At 40.8% G+C, this 18,389-nt stretch overlaps 1 protein-coding gene across 1 annotated transcript; it reads right to left on the reverse strand.

Annotated features, from left to right (window-relative positions):
- Positions 1 to 11,951: 11,951 nt before the first annotated feature.
- On the reverse strand, positions 11,952 to 18,255 carry gpib (glucose-6-phosphate isomerase b). Its single transcript, XM_075465040.1, has 18 exons — positions 18,060 to 18,255; positions 17,778 to 17,868; positions 17,462 to 17,530; positions 17,163 to 17,282; positions 16,957 to 17,040; positions 16,700 to 16,846; positions 16,200 to 16,271; positions 16,066 to 16,110; positions 15,921 to 15,974; positions 15,276 to 15,336; positions 14,876 to 14,919; positions 14,589 to 14,741; positions 14,271 to 14,400; positions 14,012 to 14,088; positions 13,468 to 13,596; positions 13,092 to 13,167; positions 12,594 to 12,660; positions 11,952 to 12,388 (listed from the first exon to the last, which is right to left on the reverse strand). Exons 1-18 carry the CDS (start codon positions 18,176 to 18,178, stop codon positions 12,265 to 12,267), a joined length of 1,662 nt encoding a protein of 553 aa, XP_075321155.1. The 5' UTR covers positions 18,179 to 18,255; the 3' UTR covers positions 11,952 to 12,264.
- Between the last annotated feature and the right edge of the window lie 134 nt (positions 18,256 to 18,389).

Raw genomic sequence — 18,389 nt, forward strand, 5'->3', positions numbered from 1 at the left:
ATCAATATATTTCATAGCAAAACGCACTTAACTGCCTGGATATCCTAGTGATCTAGTGTCCTCATAGCAACGAGGTTCTTTGAAACTCGGCTGTGGCCAAACCATCTGACTGTGGAGGTTGTGTATAGCTGATGCAAAACATTGTCAGTCTTCCTCGTCAGATAGGCCTTGCAGAGCCCATAGGTGAGTTTTAATGGAATATCGTAACATAGCAGAATGTTGTAGTAGTAGCCATGCTACTACAAGTGTCATAGTGATGCTGTTTTGGGTGTTTTTTCTGAGCCGAAGGATGGGTTCAAATCAAATTTATTTGTATGGCACATTTCATGTACAAAACAATTCAAAGTGCTTCACATAAAATAAAAGCATTGCAGCAGGGAGTGGAAGAAGCATTAAAAATACATAAAAGAATATAAAGAGAAACAAATAAAATTAAAATCATGCGATTTCACGCGGGGGACAATTTTGGGTAAAGTTTGGTGAGTTTTCGAATACGTTAGGGCCTGGCCATTTGCGATTCCGCGTGGAGAAGAAGTAAGAGTCGGAATAATAATAATAGTGAAATCCTTCAGATACAATAGACCTTCGCAGCGCTTAGTTGCTCGGGCCTAATAATTTAAATGAATTCAAAAACAAGCAACAGTCCAGATAAATTAAAAGATACCATGCAGATTTCATGCATAGACACATGAGAAAAGAAATGTTTTTAATTAATTAATTTAATGGATTTAAAAATGTCTACATTTGGTGAAAGTTTAATCTCCACTGGCAGTTTGTTCCACTTGTTTGCAGCATAACAGCTAAATGCTGCTTCTCCATGTTTAGTCTGGACTCTGGACCAGCTGACCTGAGTCTTTGGATCTAAGAGCTCTGCTGGGTTTATATTCTCTGAACATATCACAGATGTATTTTGGCCCTAAACCGTTCTGGGATTTGTAAACCATCAGCAGGCTTTTAAAATCTATTCTGTGACTGACTGGAAGCCACTGTAAAGGTTTTAAAACTGGTGCGATGTGTTCATATCTCTTAGTCCGGGTTAAAACTCCAGCAGCAGCGTTCTGGATGAGCTGCAGATGTTTAATGCTCTTTTTGGGAAGTCCAGTTAAAAGTGCATTACAGTGATGGAGTCTACTGGAGATGAATGCATGGATGAGTTTCTCCTGGTCTGTTTGGGAGAGGAAACCTTTAATTCTGTTGATGTTTCTGAGATGGTAAAAAGCTGCCTTGGTGACAGCTTTGATGTGGCTGCTGGGTTGAGTAGGTTTGAAATTTCCCTCCGCCTGGGTGGAGTCTGGCCTCTGCTCTCCTGCTGGAGCACCTGTGCCTCATCAGGCCTCTTCAACACAGCTGCTGATAAGGACCTGCGACAGCAACCAGTCTCTGCTGGGCTGTCAATATTTCATGTGTGGTAATCAGGCTGCCTGCAGTCACCAGCGCCAGCAGTGATTCTGCTAATACTAATCAGCCTCTCCTTGTGCCTCCTAGGGATTCCATTTGGGATGTGGTGTCCAGTTCGGCAATCTTGGTCTGACTAATCCGTCCAAACCTGCTCCTGTGATCTGTATGTGGATTACTTGCCTCAGCTCCCTTCCTGCCTGCTTCCTACAGCTCCAGCACCCTCCTGGAACAGCCAGTGAAAATCCAACCACGACTTCACAACAGTAAAACTGAATCATTCAAGGAAATTGCTTTGATTTAATCCATCTGTGGATTATCATCAATCTTCAGTACTGCAACTAACTCACCTCTCCTCTCTCCGGGAGACTCGAATCCTGCCCTCAGACCCAAACCCACAATTAACCACAGCCATTGTTCCAACAAACTTGTATTTAAAACTTCAGTCTTCTTTGTGTCCTGCTTCAGAGTCCGTTCTAAATTGGCTGCACGAGCCGTGATGTTATAGCTATTTACAATATTTCAGATTTGGCATGGCTTAGTAAAATGCCTACTCATGCTGGTTAGCTTAACTCCATGCATGTTCAAATCTCTGTTTAGGGAGTTTCAGATATGCAAAGATGATTTTGGTACTTTCCAGGCAGTGCAACAGCGGCCTCCTTCTTTTGAGTGTTGACGCTAACTCACCTGCTGCTGTAGCTTCAACTTCTCAAAATGCTGCAGATATACTATTTCTAAACAATACACAAACCACTAAATTAGTGACATTTCATGTCAGTTTTTTAGTTTTGCATTTTTTCATTTAGTACCAACTTATAGGGAGGAGTATTAAAGTTTCAATTTAGAAAAAAAAAAAGCTTTGAGAGCACTAAGGTCTATGTAAAGGACAGCATACTAGTAAAGAAGTTAACAAGTGCAATGTAAGGTATGAAGGTGTTACAAGATGAAAATGCAAAAGTCTCTTGAAGGCAAAGAGGGAAGGCCCTGCCCTGATCTCCCGGTCCGTCTTTAAGGATTTCTGCCTTGAGCGTTTGATTGTTCATTATTACATAATGAAACCACAAATCGGAACACTTCTGACTGCCTTGTCCTTATGGATAGCAGTACCGGACACTATTAATTAGAAAAGGGCAGGAATTGAGGATGAGATAGTTGCCTACAGACATGACGTGTTCTTTTTGATTGATCAAACACCAAACGCACTGCTGCGTTCTGGACAACCTGAAGGGATTTCCCTGTGGATGCTGTAATGGCAGAGCTAAGAGATGACTATAGTCTGTACCGAGAGTTGGGTGGCACGCTAAATCAGATTTGTCTGATATAATTTCTTTCTCTTTTTTTTTTTTTTTCTTCTGTTGTAAAGTGCAACCAATGGAAAGTTGACAGAATGCGTGTGTTTGTTCTCGCTATGACAGTGAAAAGGAACCCCCAGTGAGGTAGGACTTAATTCAACAAAGAAACTAGCTGGAGGTTTTAACAGTATAAGAGGATAGTCTAAAGTTTCCTAGCCTACATGTGGTTTTCACACGACCACACACATTTTTGGGAGAGGAGTTAGATAGAAAACACTATTGCCCAACTTTTCCGTAAGACTTTCAGCTCTCTGTTAAAGCTGCAAACTCTCACTTTGTAAGCAGTCACTTCCCATTTCCTCTACTCACCCAGACTGTACCCTCTGTTTCACAGTAACCCCGTCTTACCTGCCAGTAAGTTTCCCTGAGATTCAGTCGGACCATTATAACTTTCATTTTGAGTTTCTACCCTTAAATTGTTGCTTTTACAGATTGTGGTTTACTCTATTCAAGTCGTGTGTGCACAGCATTAAATGCCAGCCCAAATGATGAAACAATCAAAACTGTTCAATAAAATCTATAACTGCAACTACTGAACCCTAATGGGAACATGGAGAATGCAGCGTCAATAGTTTCTCTGAATATGAGGCTGTTTTGCCCACAGTTACAGTAAAATACTGATATTTAATTTGGCCCATACACAAAAATCCTGTGGTATGTCATGTGAAGAACTTCTCCTGGGATGCAGCCCCGAACTCTGATGGCCAGATAATCTAAAGCATGGAAAAGACACGACCGTCCAAAAATTATAAAAGGAAAAGAGGCAAATTGGACACAATTGACAAACATTCATTTAAAATCGCACACTAAAAAACATACAGATAAACAGGACGCTGTGTCTTTTGAGCGGAAGCCTACTTACTGATTAGGCAGTTCCCTTGGTGCTGACCCGTTTAGTAAACTGCCCGGGCAGATAAACATTCCTGGAAACATCACACAGGAACGATTAACTGATTCTGCAGGGACTATCGTGGAATCTGTAAAGCTTTTTATTTTTATTTTTTTATTTTTTAGAACAGTCTCAAATATATGATTTGTACACATTCAGATGAGAAACTATTGTTTTCTGTTTTACACGACTAGCTGGTCTCAAGCTGACAAACCTCTGATCTTAAAATGAGGACATTGTCACATCTTTTAGAAAGATTTGCGCAAATTTAACTTAAGTGACCGGATGAAAAACTCTTTCCTGTTTCACTGGATAATGAATATTATTTTGGATTCACTTGATGAGATGTTGGCATGTATGAAGAGACCGCACCCCTGTGGTGCTGTATTGTACAACATTTGGGCTAACTGGAGCATAAAGTAGGTTTATAACACGGATGATCTTCACAAGGTCAGATATGAAATAGGGAATTTTATCTTAACCTCTTAAATGAAGAGGATACAGTTATGAACAAATAACTGCATGAAACTGCCAGACACAGACCCAGGCAGGATCATATTGTGAATGTAACGACTGTCACCAAAGATACACAAAATTTCTTTGAATTCGAAGGTTTCCGTCTGTGTTATCTGCCACGAGTCGACCCCTGTTACCTGCCGACACTGCGTGACATCATCAGCTAAGCTGTTGCCAAGCTACAAAAAACAACACAATCCATTAATGATGATCTCTGAAGATTTCAATCACATCTCTGTTTCTTCAACATTTCCACTTTACAAAAGTTTGCGACTTGATTTGTATTTATTAAATTTTTTGGTCAGTACATAACAAAAGCATACCTAAAACAATGAATAATACTGCAGCAATATAATTTGTCTCTGGAAAATAATTAAGTATTGAATTTAATTTGATTGGGGGCTGTATGGTAGTGTCGTGGTTAGAACTCTTGCCTCACAGCAAGAGGTTTTTATAATTCAAATCCTGGCTTGGGCCTTTCTGTGAGGCGTTTGCATGTTCTGAATTGCCCTGAATTATAGTAAGCAGGTTTAGATAATTGGTAGTTGAATTTAATTGCAACCACCTGCATGTTTTGTGTAACCGTATCTTGATTTCTCAGGGGTTCTTTTTAGAAGGAGGTCAGACGTGCCTTTAAACATGCCTTTTGTTGTTTTGCACTAGGCTGCACAAAAAGTTTTTCAGGGAACATGTTACACAACTGAATTCAGCAGTCAGTACAGAGCAGATGGTTTAATAAAGCTTCCAACTAACCTCTGTTCAAAAGGGAATTATACGTGACATTTAATGCACTGAAAGGATGAAAACAGTGCATAAAATGTGTGAAATTATTATTATTTTTTTGTGTGTGCTGTTTTTACGCCATGTTTACTCAAAAAGGTCACTCACTCTCTTCCTAGCTCTGATATCACTTTCTTCTAACTCCTGAGAAAAACAAATCGCTTTAGCTTCTTTTTGTGTCATCATGCTAGTTGTCAACTTCATCTTCTGATTGGTTTTGGGCACATACGGATTCAATAGAAGATTGAATGGAGCAGTGTAACTGTGTTGTCATGAGATAATTCTCTATATGTGGTCATTCATACAGACAGTTTTTTTGTTTTTTTTTACTGAAGCACATCTATTTATAATTTGGTCAATGTTACTTGCTGATATAAGTATTGCTATAAACAACAAGATACAGCAACTTTTTATGGCACATTATGTATAAAAAGCAGAAACGGTGTCAACTTATAGTTTGTCCCTCAGAGTAACTCCATTGTTTACAACACTCAGCACTACTGAGTACACACCACAGTGTCTTCATGGTTAGATGCTAACTTGTTTGTGAAACACAGTGCTAAAAAGGTTTAATGCAACAACTCTATTTCTCCTTTTCTGTACAGTGCATATGTTTTCTTAATTTGTCTTTCCAATCAACAGTCTACACACAATTATACACAATTTTCAGCTTCAAGTCTTCTGGGAATGTCTGGGAATTTCATAGTTTCACAAAGGTTTGAGCCACATAAGGTTTGAGCCACTTCTGTATTTTCTTTCATTTTATGTAATCTTTATGTGGTATGCGATTGATCATTGTCTTGTTTAAATGTACATTTTCGGCATATCCTAATTTTATCTTATCAAAGGATTTTGCCTTTCCTAGTCTCAGTCTTTCAGGTGCCTTTTGGAAAACTCCCAGGATGTCTTTGACTGAGTGACAGCCTTAGTCAACCTGCTTTACCATAACTGCCAACTGAGTGGTAAATGGACTGTACTTGTATGGTACTTTTCTTGTCTAGCTGACCACTCAAAGCACTTTTACACTACAAGCCACATTCACCCATCCACTCATACACCCATACAGCAGGTCTTAGTCTATAGTTGTTTAGGCTACAAATTGCTTTCTACTGGACATTCACACACATTCATACACTGATGGATGGATTGGTAGGCAACTTGGGGTTCAGTGTCTTGCTCAAGAACGCTTTGACATGAAACCGGGTGTCAACCCACATTGACTGGCAGGCGACTGCTCTGCCTCCCGAGTTACAGCCGGTAGAACGGTGCGCTGCTGGTTGTCCATTTGTAAGACCCTTCCACCTCACAAAGTATGTCTGGAGCCGACTAATAAGGCCCTTCTTCCATGATCCAAACGTCTTCTGTTTGTTGCTACCATGCCTCGGAGCTCTTCTTTGCAGCAAAAATATTCTTGTACGTATATCGTTCTAACAAATTAACAAAACACCCCAAAACTTTTTTTTTTTTTTTTTATCTCAGTGGAAAATTTTTTTATATGCCAGTTATTTATAACTGCATAACTGTCAAAAACAAGGAGAGTCGTAAGGGGAAAATGAAATAAAAGGTACTTCACAGTTGTTCCACTGCACTGAGCCTGAAACTTGTAAAAAGTCCAAACTTGCTCACTCCTTTCAACCCTTAAGTCTCACATTTTAATTACAGTAGGCACAGCTGTATTTTTAAGCCACTGATCCACAGATTGTGAGAGATGGTAAGATACATTTTACGTGGGTGTACATAAAAGCACAGTCTGCCCACTCACTGAGCACTCCTGTGAGGAGAACAGTGGTGTTCAGTGTGAGGAGCTCTCTGGTGTTGGTTGACAGCTCCATGAGTTGGGGCACAAAGCGCCCTTTATGTCTGTAAGGGTTCCACCCTGTGACTCAGGGAGCTCTGTGTGTGCATGCATGTGTGTTTGTGCCCGTGTAGAGGTAGCAGAGCCCCAGGGGAGCTGCTGTGAGGTGAGCTCTGTTACACCGCACAATAGATCTCAAGTACACCTTCCCTCCAGAGCACACAGGTCCCTCTACTGCCAGGAAATGAGTGAAAATATGCTGGCCACATGATTACCTCATGCACCCTCAATGTTTGGATGCTGACACTTTGCACCCCCTCCTGCAACTGAAAATGGCAGCTTCCTGTTTGCCACTGTCTGGCTTACTGTTACGCACATTTTTTTTCTGAAGTCCCCACTGTATAGAATAAAGAAGCACAAATAAAAGTCTCCTTACACAATGGAAGGGATAGCATTTGATAGTTCAAACATTTTGCTTGTCAAGTCTCAGCTACATCGTGGAGGATATTTTGAGCAGCACCTTAAGATTAGATTTCATGGACAGAAAATGGAGGAGAAAAAAACACGATACTACTGAGAACTAGTAGTATCGTAAAACACCGAAAGGGTTTTACATTTATCTGTAAAAGTGATTAAATATTCATGAGTCTGCTTGCTAAATCCAATGGAAAAGAATAGAATTTTGTTTTTGCCAAAAGTGAAAAGAAAAAAGAATCCATCTGAAAAAGCTCACTGCTGGGTGGTATTTTTAGATGATGTACAAAAATAATCCGTTTAACTTTTCACTTTATTTGTTACAGATTTTCCAAATATATATTTTTTCAGTTTTTTTTTAGTTTTCCGTTTTCTTTTCAGCTTATAGTGCATGTTTATCAAAAATAGATTAATAAAACAACCAGGCTTATCGAGGCTTGTGTCTTTCCATTTGTCAGCCGTTAAATAGCATAAAACTGCAAGAGAAGAATGCCTCATTTAACCTTCAGCTCATTTAGAAACTTGTTTGTGCAGCACATAGGATGATATATATAAATATTGATAGAATACTGATATCGATATGTCCCTTAAAATCGAATAATTGTGGGGTTATAAGATTTATTCATGTGATAGACAGCTCATCATAGAAAAATAACAGGAAATGAGAAGAGAGGAATGGTAAATGATACACAGTAAAGATCTCCAGCTGGACTTACGACAGGAATGTTGCAGTTCACATTCTGCTTTTTAACATCTCGGGCCAACATCAGCACCCCCGCCCCAATTATTTCTCAAAGATATGGCTATCTCATATCTTAGGGAAATAACAATACTGTCACCAGTGTGGCAAAAATAGTGAGTGAACATGGGAGTTTTGCTGCATTTAGAAACAAAACGACCATTTGAAGGGTCACTAATTTGACTATTTTACTCATTGAAAATCAGTTAATTTGTCACATGGAGAGGAAAACTTTTACTCTGTTTCTGTGTGGAGGTGGAGAAAATAAACCTGATTATCTAATCATCATCATTTCGGCTTGGGCATGAGACCTAAAATTTTGAACAGGAAGTCTGCTTTATAAACTGGGGGTGTGGACTTTGAAAGGCAATGAGCAGTCACATGAATCATGGTACTGACTTCCATTTGAAGAAAGTTCCAGCTTTTTACGTTTTAAGCTTTCTTTGGTAAGTCTCCTATATTTAGCACTGCGGAATACTTAAAGTTCCCCTCCATGTACATGTTCATAAGATGTTTTTTGTTTTGTTTTTTTTAGTTTCTGTGCGTGTGGTAATCAAAGACAGATCATGAGCAAAATTAGCCATCACTGTTACATTCTACGTGGAAGATTGGAGGAACCAATCCCAACTACTTGTGGGATGGGGCTGTGCGACCAATTTGTTTGTGCTGTGAGGAACCAATAAAACGAGAGGCAAGCAAATTACAGAAGTGGTTAGCCCAGGGATGTTCACATCCGGTCCTCGAGGGCCGCTGTCCTGCAGGTTTTAGATGTTTCCATGCTTCAGCGATAATTCAGATCAATGCATCATTAGCAGGTGGCCAAAGAGCTAGATGAACGGATTCCCAAGTAAATAAGCCATGAGCCCTGTCACTCAGGAGCTGTTGGAGCTTGCCAAGCCAACTCTCTGCCAAGAAAGCAATAAGTTGGGGACCACAAGCATTTAACTCGCACGCCTGCTGTAAAATTGCTCAGCCAGGAGCCAGCCAGTAGTTGGTGAGGCGAAAGCTAGCTAAGAACTTAGCTGAGTTCATTTTCAGGTCAGAAGCCAGTAGCATCGTGCATTTGTAATAAAGAAAATGTGAAGGTACATCGTGTTGGGATGGGAGTGCCATCTTGCATGAATTGCTCTCCAATTACCTCTGCTTATTGCCACTGCAGCCTGGTTAGATTTAGCTACTGAATACAAGAAATACTAAAAGTTCTGACTTGAATAATTGCTACTGCAGTGTACAGAAGACAATTTTTTAAAATCAAAAACAAATAATTTTGTTGCCAAATAGAACAAACTTCATTATCGCACAGGAAATAGCACAGAGTAGACTGATTCCCCTTTTTAAAATGACTTTTTTTGTTAATTGATGCTGAACTGAGTCACTTCTATTAAATGGCATAGAGAAAATTTGAAGATTACCAAAAAATATATATATATCTTTAAAAATATATTTTAACTGCTACAATGCTTGTGAAAAAAACCACAGTGCCAGCTTGGCAGCGAATATCTTACCACAACCAGAAATAGCCTTGTTGGGAAAAGAAATTGTGAGTTTCAGTGGTCATTGTGAGCATTGTTGTGATTGTGATGAACTGTTTTTCCAACAGACTATCAGAAGCAAGAACCAGCGTGGGAGTATTATTTTTTTATATCTCTCACAATGGGATGCTGATAAGAGCCAGATGTTGGTGAGTGTATCTGTATCTCTGCAGATTCAGAAGATGCAGTAAAGACACACAAAAAAGACAAAAATCTTGCAATGGGTGCTCAGTATGCAAAAAAACCCACACAGAAAGCCAGATAACTGACCGAAGGATGTCCCAGGAGGGCAATTAAGCCCAGTGTGTGGTAGTTCGGCAGAGAGGAATCTCTGAAAGAAGCCTCTGGCGCTGTGTGAGGTCAGAGGCATCTCAGAAATTATAGGAGTAAAGTTTATCATGTTATGTTGTTTATGTGAAATTGTTCAAATATGACATATTTCTCTTTAAAAAAGTAAAGATCTTACATAAAATCAAGTGCCATACTGCTTAGATTTTTTTCCTTTGATATTGAGTGTAGAACACACGATGACTGATTCACTGAACTGGTCTTTCATCTTCATCATTACAGTTTCATACAGTTTTGAGTCGAAGAACCAGAAAGGAGTGTTTCTCTATGTTGTCCAGTGTACAGGGGTTTACAGAAAGTTGTGGTGAAACGGGGAGCCTGAGCAACATGTGGTCAGTTGAAGGCCCCTGAGACTTCACTGGACTCCATCAGTCTTCCTACGCCGCAGTGTCTCGAGCTCTGCCCACGTACTTAACTTAATCTTTATATAACTCCTGTAGTCGTGGGAAAAATGAAGCTGGCCTTGACACGATGGATATTTTTTTTCCTTTTTTTTTTTTAACATTCTCCAGGGTTTCTCTGTCACAGTTGTCAATGGCGGGCTCAGACCACAGAGTCAAAACTTGGTCATGTGTTTGCAGGGCTAATGTTTCGCCCAAGAGAAAATGTTCCCTGAAGGCTCCTGGGAGGGACGGATGGCTGAATTTATGCACATTAAAAGAATTCCAGCAAAGTTCAAGCGAGAAATAAAACTGGCTGCAGACCTGCAGGTCACTCTCTGCTGAAACCGGGTTTCCGAGCTTTTTTACATGCACGGATCCTGCCCATCAAACTGCTTCCAGCACTGTGGCTCACGATGAATACAAATGTGTAGACAACATACCCATGGAAAAAAAAAACATGCATCTCAGAGGATCTTTGCAAACAACGATGCGGAACGCAGTTTGCACACTCAGAGGTATCCCAAACCCCAATCCAGCCCTACAGCTGATGTAAACATGTGATTGCAAGCCCGCAAATTGTCAAGGGGTGATGTTGTCATGGCAACTGCTGTACTGGGGCAGGTTGAGACCCTGATCAACCCAGGGGGTGGGTCAATTCTTTAACAAGCCAGGAGCAAAAGGAAAATGCTTGACTGCCCCAACCAACAGAGTATGGAATGGAATGTGAAGGTATGCAACAACATTGTTCAACAAGCATCTCAAGAACGCATGCCGAAACTTTTTCATGCTTTCACACCGCAGTTTGATTCCACTTTCAGTTGAACCAACCCTGCGTGTTGTTTCCTCACGTTGACTCGTTTGCTGTTTGTTTAATTCAACCTCATACCTCATATCATAACAGAGAAGTTTGTTACAGTTAATGAGTGGCTGCAGAAATTTTCTGAGATCATTGTGATTTTAATTACAATGGGGAAAATGGTTGGGTCTTTTTTTAATCTCACGGCAATGATAGCTCAATACGGAGGTATTTTATTCACGGACAAGCTCACTTTTTTTCATCTTAATTCAGAGACGGAGATAAAAAGCACAAGTTAGACCTGAAGTAATGTAGTGTTGCCTGGCAACAGCAGTGAAAACCAGCAGTGTCTGGGGGTCTGGATTCTTTTTTAACTTTGCATTTGCTCTCATACACACTCTGTAACAGTATCCAGCAGAGGGTTTGAACAAAATGAAACAATACAAAATATATGTTGACTCATACTTAAGCGGTGCACCATACTTTTATTACACATTGTGTATTTGATTGGAGAACATGGCGTCTCTCTTACCATTATCACAAGTGATCTTATTTTTTTATCAGTAAAAATCACAGGGAAGTTTTCGCATGTGCTTTTGAAACATTTAGTTTAATGATGTTTAGATTTAGTGCCAGTGAGGACTGGCTCGCAGTCCAGATTATGTTTGTTTTTCTCTGTAAATGGAGGCTGTGGAGTCTGGGGATTTGTGGGGAGGAACAGTGCAGTACAAATGAACTGACCTTTGACCCTTTGTTCCAATAAATGGTCATCTGGGTGGCTGATTTACTCTGGGTAAATGAATCTGGCACTCTGATGCCATCTAGTGATGTGCTGCTTTTTGAACACCACTCTTGCCCACGTTATTATAGTCAATCTCATCTGCGCACACTGTAGGAGAACACTGAGCAACTAATGTGTTTAGTTTTACATATCAAACACAATTTGATAGTGTTACTGAGTGAAGATGTTTATTTCAGAAACAATCTTTCCCGTTACAGTAGTAGAGAACATGCTTCACTCTGCATGCCACAACAGTCTAATACAAAAAGCTTTCCCCCTCACAGTGGTGAACAAACATGCATAGAAAAGACAGCAACGTAGACAGTCATGATTTTCATCATCAAAGTACAAACACACAGAGCGCCTCAGCTCTGCCGCGTGGGAGTGACCAGCCGCGTCTGCCAGACTCCTGTCTGGGCAGATTCTGAGCTGATGAGACGGATAATGACGTACAGTGAAGTGGAAGTAAGTGGGGTATTAAAACTTAGGCACAATTCTTCTTGAGGAAGTTGATAAGTCCGTTGGTGGATGAGTCATGGGAATGGACCTCTGCGGCATCCTTGAGTTCAGGCTCGATCTTCTTTGCGAGCTGTTTACCCAGCTCGACTCTAATGGTGGGGCGGGAAAGAAGAGTGGAAAAAAAAAAAAAAAAGAGAAAGATTGGGTTCAGTGATGCATTGATGAAATTTCTGCATTTTGTTTTAGATATTTTTAGAAATGCCCTGGCGTACAATTACTTACATCCTGAAACCTGCCTGGAGCTACCGGTTATTAGGGGAGACACTTTTTGTACATGAAAAGAAATTGACTTACCCCCACTGGTCAAAGCTGTTGATCTCCCACATTACACCCTGGACAAAGATCTTGTGCTCATACATTGCTGTAAAACAGGACAGAAAAAATAATGCAACTCCAAAAAGACAACTAAGTAGCTGATTGTTCTTATCAAAATTGAATTGTTGACTTAGCATAATAGAGCTGCTCATAATGAACTATGACGTGCTTACTTAGTTTGGCATCTTAGCTACAAAAAGTGGCTATTGTTACTATGCAACAGTGTGCAATGTTCTCAGTAAATCTCTTCTGGATATCGCAGCTGGAATATTCCAGTTTAGTATCATTACTGTTGCTGCTGTCCGATGAAATATGTATAAATACACTTTTAAAGCGTGTATTGACTGGTTTACAGCAGCTCAAGGTGACGTGAAAAGACCACATCGGTGTAAACAGAACAGCAAGAAGTACCTCCCAGTGTCGGTTAGAAATTTAATGAGTTACAGAAGATCAAGGGATGAAAGGTAAGAGTCTCACCAATAAGTGCACCAAGTGTGTATGGTGTCAGTTTTTTGAAGATGATTGAGCTGGTTGGTCGGTTTCCCTGAAATACCTGGGATGATCAAGGAAAAAATGTTTTATGATACAGGTTTTGCATTTCGCCATCATTAAAAATAGCCGAATCAGAATATTGCCATGCAGGTTCTTGGCCACGGGGGGGCGCCACCTTCAATGTTGTCCAGCCCTCCCAACACCATGCCTGCAGTTCCTTATACAGCAGTGATATGTTTAGTGTAGTTAACGTGAAATCAATATCTAGCTAAAAATGCAGTTTAAGCTGACTGTCGTTGCTATGAGAGCTGCAGCAGGTTCAGTATCGATAGTAAGTCATTCTTTTCTTCATTTGGCTGACCTTGTGTGGCAGGATTTTCTCCAGAGCTTCCCCACTGAGGCCACTTGCTTCCAACTCCTTCCTGGCCTCCTCTGTGGTCTTGCCCTTCATCAGGGCTTCTGTCTGGGCCAGAAAGTTGGCCAGAAGGATCTACAGCCGCATCAAGCACACACAAACACAGATACAGTCTATTGCTGTGTTTTACTGTGAGGTCACTGGTGTCTGCGTACTCTAATATTAGTCAAATGAGTAATTGTCTTTTAGGCAGGAGTGTTTTTTATATGAGTAAAGGAAGAAGCAAAGCTTGCACAAACTTAAAAATAATTTTTTCAAACATTGTTACGCTGTAAACATTTTTGTCCTCTCATTTGCATTAAAAGAAAAGAGTTCACGAGAGGAATGTAGGCATCAAACGTTGCCCCAGTTACTAATCAAAAAAAGATATTCCATACAATAGAAAAATAATACTAAGAAGAAGCATCAAACATCAGCATAATCCATACTCCTCTTCTACATCGATTTAAAGTACTGCTTGAGACAGATGGCTCTCTATCACAGATGATACCTTGTGGTGCAGGCTGTCCCTGATGGGGTGCTGTGACTGAGCTGGGATCAGGAAGTCTGACGGCACCATTCGGGTTCCTGTAATGAACATGTCAGGGCACAATAAGTGTAAAATGTTCTACAAGCATCCCTTATTCCTCATAGTTAGCGGCTAACCTTCTATCAGTCTTATCAGACAGACTAGACCAAATCTCGACTCTGATTGAATCATCATGTGTATGTACTTGTATTGCACCTGTGCAGCTGTTAGGCAGTGTTACCTTGGTGGATGAGCTGGTAGAAAGCATGCTGTCCATTGGTTCCAGGTTCTCCCCACACGATTGGTCCAGTGTGGTAGTTCACTCGAGCTCCATGGTTAGTGATGTACTTTCCATTTGACTCCATGTCACCCTTCATGACAAACACTCATTTTGATATATTATCAAAACCATTACATCTATAAATGCTCTCTTATATATGTATACTAGGCATAGACCCTACGATGGCTGTTTAACCGAGTTACTCAAAATGCTTCTTTTCATAACTTTTAATGATATAAACTAATACAGAGTTTTGTGAGCTGGACGATGGAGACAGACCTGTTGGAAGTAAGCAGTGAAGCGGTGCATGTACTGGTCATAGGGCAGCATAGCATGGGTCTCAGCATGGAAGAAGTTGATGTACCAGATACCCAGCAGAGCCAGCAGGACAGGAGCGTTCTTATCCAGGGGGGCAGTACGGAAGTGTTTGTCCTGCAGCACAGATAGTTCAACTAATTTACCTATGTGCAGTATGCATTTTCCCTCCAGGAGAGATTGTTTTGACAGATATTCTGAATTAGAGAGGTATAAGACTGAGGCTGTGAATCTCATCATGGTGTACCTACCATCCAGTGAGCTCCTGACAGAAGCTTCTCAAAGTTTTCGAAGCCTAAGGACGATATTTAAGAGAAAAGTTGACAGATTGATATGATTTTTCATGTTTATTTGTACAATGTATAATGTAGGAGTAGAGTTTTTAGCTCTCAGAGCAGCATAAATGCAAGCGTTTGAAAAACTACCACTGCAGTCCAACTGAAATATTGATGAAGGTGTTGAACAGATTGCTACAAGCTTTTGCATAGACATTCATGGTCCCCAGAGGATAAATCCTAACCACTGTGGGGATCCCTCACTGAAGTATCCTTATTAGACAATTTTTTCATTTTATGAAAACAGAGGCTTTATATCATTTCATTTTGTGCTGTTATCACTGTACAAAAATGTGCTTTTTATTACAGTACATACCAATATGCAAGGCAATAGCCATTCCAATTGCAGACCATAAGGAGAAACGACCACCAACCCACTGAAAAAGAACATAAACTTAATGATGAATATTTAGCTACATTTCAAAACGTTTGGTTTTTATTGAAAAAAAAAAACAACTAACGTCATTTTTGTGGCACTACGTTTTCAAAGATATACAATTAGAGCAAACCTGGGGAACATATTTCAAATTAAATACTTCATTAAGTTTTTCATCTCTATCAAAAGTTCTATTGTTCATGTTTTTCTTTTGCTGTTTGGAGCAGAAAATTCAGTATACTCTGCACACTGGCAGCTGGTTTCTCATTGGGATAAAGGCCACATTACTGCTGCTACCTTTTAAATACCAACAATGTGATTAAAAGCAGCACGTTGACCTTTGATGCAACTCAGCCTTTACAGTGACCTCTGCAAGGGAAAAGGTTGCCACCAATAATAACTGAATCTGAAGAGAGGGGCTTCTGATTACCCAGCAGCTGCTGTCCCGAGTGTCTGTCCCACCTACTTCACAGGTCAAAAGTCTGGTGTATTTATAGCCGCTGCTCACATCCCCCATCACAGTGAGGGGATGAATAGAGGACTTGCTGCACAAAGTGCCAGTTTTAAGTCTTAACAAGTACTCACATCCCAGAACTCAAACATGTTCTCCGTGTCGATGCCGAAGTCCTTAACTTTTGGCTGAAGGGGAGATGGAGAAAATCAGGACAGTTTAAAAGCTGATGTGTAGCTGCAAAGAGAGGCTTTAATCTGAAACTTTGATATAACTTACGCCATTTGTGGAGAGAGCTACAAAGTGCTTGGCGACAGCAGCTTTCTGTTGAAATGCACAGAAGCAAGTATATAATCAAGTAGTCAGTCAGTCCGCTATAAAAACTGTGCTTTGAATGTCCACAGCATACTCACATCTTTGGCATGTTCGAGGAACCAGGCTTTGGCTGACTCAGCATTGGTAATAGTTTCTTGGGTGGTGAATGTCTTTAGATAAAGAATTTGGAAGACAAAATGAGTAGGTAATCATTTTGTACTATATAATGAAATTAAATGCACTGTTTAGGAACTAGAGAGTTTCATTACAAAATGGCACTAGATACCAAAAAGTGAAAGTAAATCAGCATCTCTGTATGTGGTGCAACAATTGTCCTGAATTGATGAACATCAGCTTGTAATATTTATGGTTGATATTCCTGTCACACTTCTATCAAACCTGGAATGCTTGATAAGAACATGAAAGAGACAACAATTGGTTGCTGGATTGCTTTTAAGAGAGTGGAAATTTCAGCTAAAGCCTCCACGAATGACATGTTTTCATAAAACAAAGAAAAACTGAACGACTCTTTTCCTTCCTTTCCTTAAAAAGTCACTCTGTTTCTGTTTCAAATGTCAGCTCAGGCTAAACCAGCTACCTTGGATGCAACAATGAAGAGGGTTGTCTCAGCATTGAGCTGGGCCAGCGTTTTGGCAATGTGAGTTCCATCAATATTGGACACAAACCACACACGAGGTCCACCCTTTGAATACGACTTCAGGGCCTCGGTCACCATCAGGGGACCCTACGGTTCAAAACAGGTCATAGGTGACAGATTTGGAGATGAACAGGTAACCCTGTTGTTTCAATGGTTTTAGAAAAAAAACATGGCAGTGATAGATGACATGTACTTACGAGGTCTGATCCACCGATTCCAACATTAACAACATCTGTGATGGCCTTTCCTGTGTAGCCCTTCCATTCACCGCTGCGAACCCTCTGGAACAGACATGCATGATCACCATAAACATTATCTGGGTGGGTTTACAAATCACAAAACTGTTGAAGCTGCAGTGCAACAAAGCGTTGCGATTTTGACCCCGACTGTTGATTGCACTCACATGACAGAAGCCCTTCATCTTCTCCAGAACCTTGTTGACGTCTGGCATCACGTCCTTGCCATCCACCATGATGGGAGTGTTGGACCGGTTCCTCAGAGCCACATGGAGCACAGCACGGCCCTTTAAAAACACAGAACCGGCAGACAATGGGTAAAACACACTTACTGTTACATTTCAGGACTGTACCCATTGGTTATCTTTTTTCCTGGTCGTTGACAACTATTCAACTGCTGCATCCACAGGCTTCAAGATTCCGTTTTAAGTCGAGCTACAACTGACATTTGATCAGGAATGAGCACCTCAGTGAAGTTGATCTTCTCTCCAGCGAACATCTTCTCCCTGGCAGCTTCAACTCCTCTGGACTTGGCCTGAAGAAACAGAAAAAAGGTGGAAGTAGTTCTATGGAAGTGGATAGCTGTGTAAGTGATAAGATACCATCCTGTGGTAATGATTCAGATTAATCTGGTCTCTCACAGAAGCACATTTTCCGTTAAGATAAAGGCTGCATCAGATGAATGGATGCTGCTTGCTGAAAAAGCTGCTGGGCTGATTATTGGAGAGCCAAAGAAAAATCACTGGAAAGGTCAAAGATCATTCACATGGAATTCAAATTACCAGGTCAACCAACATTTTCATGACTTCATCGGTGATGAGATTCTTGGAGAAATCCAGAAGAATGTCTCCATCCTCAGTGTTCAGTGTGAAGCTGCCCAGAAACAGAAAGACGACAGTTACCAGCACACACAGTGATAGCTGGAATCAGTCGGAGGACTGTGGAGCAAATTTATCTCCCAGTAGATTATAGAGCCAACAAAGTTATATGCAAGACATAGCTCATTGACTTAACTACATGTTCTGTTCTAGGATAGTGTACAAGTTTTTCATTATGATGCATACCTGAACTTATTAAATCTCTCCTTGTCTTCCTCAAACATGTGCCTCAGGTTGAGGTTCAGGGCGTGGGCAGTGTACCAGTCCTGCAGCTTGTGAAAGTTGGGGTCCTGTGTGAGTCCCATGCTGTCCAGATGAGGGGTTTGCTGTGCTCCGCTGTGCTCAACTATCCTGGCTGAGTGCGAACGAACAGGTCAAGGGGAAAGCCTTTTGAAGAGCACCCAGTCCAGATCCACGCTTGCCCCTCCCACACGAGACACACAACACCCAGGGCTTGTCACACTTCCACACCTTCCTGCAAGGTTACAGTGCAGCAGCAGTCGAGCACGTCCAGCC

The sequence above is a fragment of the Odontesthes bonariensis genome, chromosome 1 (genome assembly GCF_027942865.1).
Source record: "Odontesthes bonariensis isolate fOdoBon6 chromosome 1, fOdoBon6.hap1, whole genome shotgun sequence".
NCBI classification, from domain to species: Eukaryota; Metazoa; Chordata; class Actinopteri; order Atheriniformes; family Atherinopsidae; genus Odontesthes; species Odontesthes bonariensis.